The sequence below is a fragment of the Eimeria mitis genome, genomic scaffold (genome assembly GCF_000499745.2).
Source record: "Eimeria mitis Houghton genomic scaffold, Emh_scaff871, whole genome shotgun sequence".
Classification (NCBI taxonomy): Eukaryota; Apicomplexa; class Conoidasida; order Eucoccidiorida; family Eimeriidae; genus Eimeria; species Eimeria mitis.
In genome coordinates this window covers 11,804-13,087 of record NW_013576418.1, presented here as the reverse complement: position 1 = coordinate 13,087, position 1,284 = coordinate 11,804, and the positions used below count along the sequence as shown (strand labels likewise).

At 48.1% G+C, this 1,284-nt stretch overlaps 1 protein-coding gene across 1 annotated transcript in view; it reads left to right on the top strand.

Moving 5' to 3' along the window:
* Positions 1 to 523: 523 nt before the first annotated feature.
* EMH_0024180 (uncharacterized protein) overlaps positions 524 to 1,284 on the top strand; it is a gene marked incomplete at both ends in the record, with an annotated part of 8,625 nt that continues 7,864 nt past the window's right edge. Inside the window, one exon of the mRNA XM_013502270.1 lies at positions 524 to 1,284. Coding sequence (XP_013357724.1) covers positions 524 to 1,284 — 761 coding nt within the window.

Below are 1,284 nucleotides of genomic sequence, written 5' to 3'. Positions count from 1 at the left end.
AACAGCTATGGGTTCGTAGAAACTGTCAGAGTTCACCTCGATTGCCCCCCGTTACTAACAACCATTCGGCAGCAGAGCGACTTCATCAAGCCACATTCACGAATAGGGAAGGTAGCAGCTGTTTAAACATTTGTTCTGATACTGCTGCACCGGCTGCGGTGTCTACGCAGTCATGGGGAGCAGATCCCGCGGCGGTGCCTTCAACCCAGCCAACTCATTCACTCTCTGCTGCAGCAGCTGCAGCGAAATGAATAGCAGCTCCAGAAACAACTGCCGCCGCCCTCAGCAACAGACAACGGCGGGGGCAGTCTTGTAGCGCCTTTTCACGGCAGCAGCAGCAGCAGTTGGTATTTATGTTAGCGCAGGTTTCCTTATATATGTAAGCTTTCTGAAGAGATCTCGTTTCATATAGTTGTTAACACTTGAGGTGTTGTATTGGAGGCGGTGGCTGTTAGATTCGTTATCTGTCGAGGTTATTTTCTTTATTTTCTTTTTTTTTTTTTCTGTTTGCTGCTGAGCAAAGATGTACACCCAACAGGAGCGCATGCAGGATATGGTGGAGCCAGGCCAGGAGGATGGTAGTTTGTCTCCTCCTCCTGTGATAGGATCTGAGGAGTTGCTGCTGTGGGTGTCAGATGTATTGGGAGAGATAGATGAAGACGTAGACTTCTCCTCTTTACGTTTCGGCCATATATTTCTGCATTTGTTTCGGTTGATATGGCCTGAGGTATTCAAAGAAGCACCGCATGCAGGTTATCTACACCCCAAGACCCCAGCAGATGTTGCAGCCAACTGGTCGCTGCTGGAGTGGACGTTGCAGCGTGTGGGTGTTCCTGTTCATTTCTTAGATCGTTCAGGTGTATGTACAGGTGATTTCTCTGCATGCTATCAAGCATTGGTGTTACTTTTTTTTCTCTTCTGTCTAGCAAAAGATCACAAATGTGAATTCGTATTAGCTCATCCAGTACACCCAGATATGACGGCCTTTATGTCTTCTGAGGCTCCTCTAGCTTGTCTAATAGCAGGCGGAGCTGTACATGTAGCTCAAGACCTCAAGGAAAAAATATTAACACCAAGAACACCACCAACTGCAACACACAAACAAAAAACACAGCAGCAGCAAAAAACAACTGCTCCTTTATCTAACAACCCCATAGGATACGCAACAGACGCACACAGAGACAACCTCCCGCTGCCCTCTCAACCTCAACCCCCCAAGCAGCAGCAACACCAGCAACAGCAGCAACAGCAGCAGCTGAAGCTGCTACACAAACAGCAGCAGCA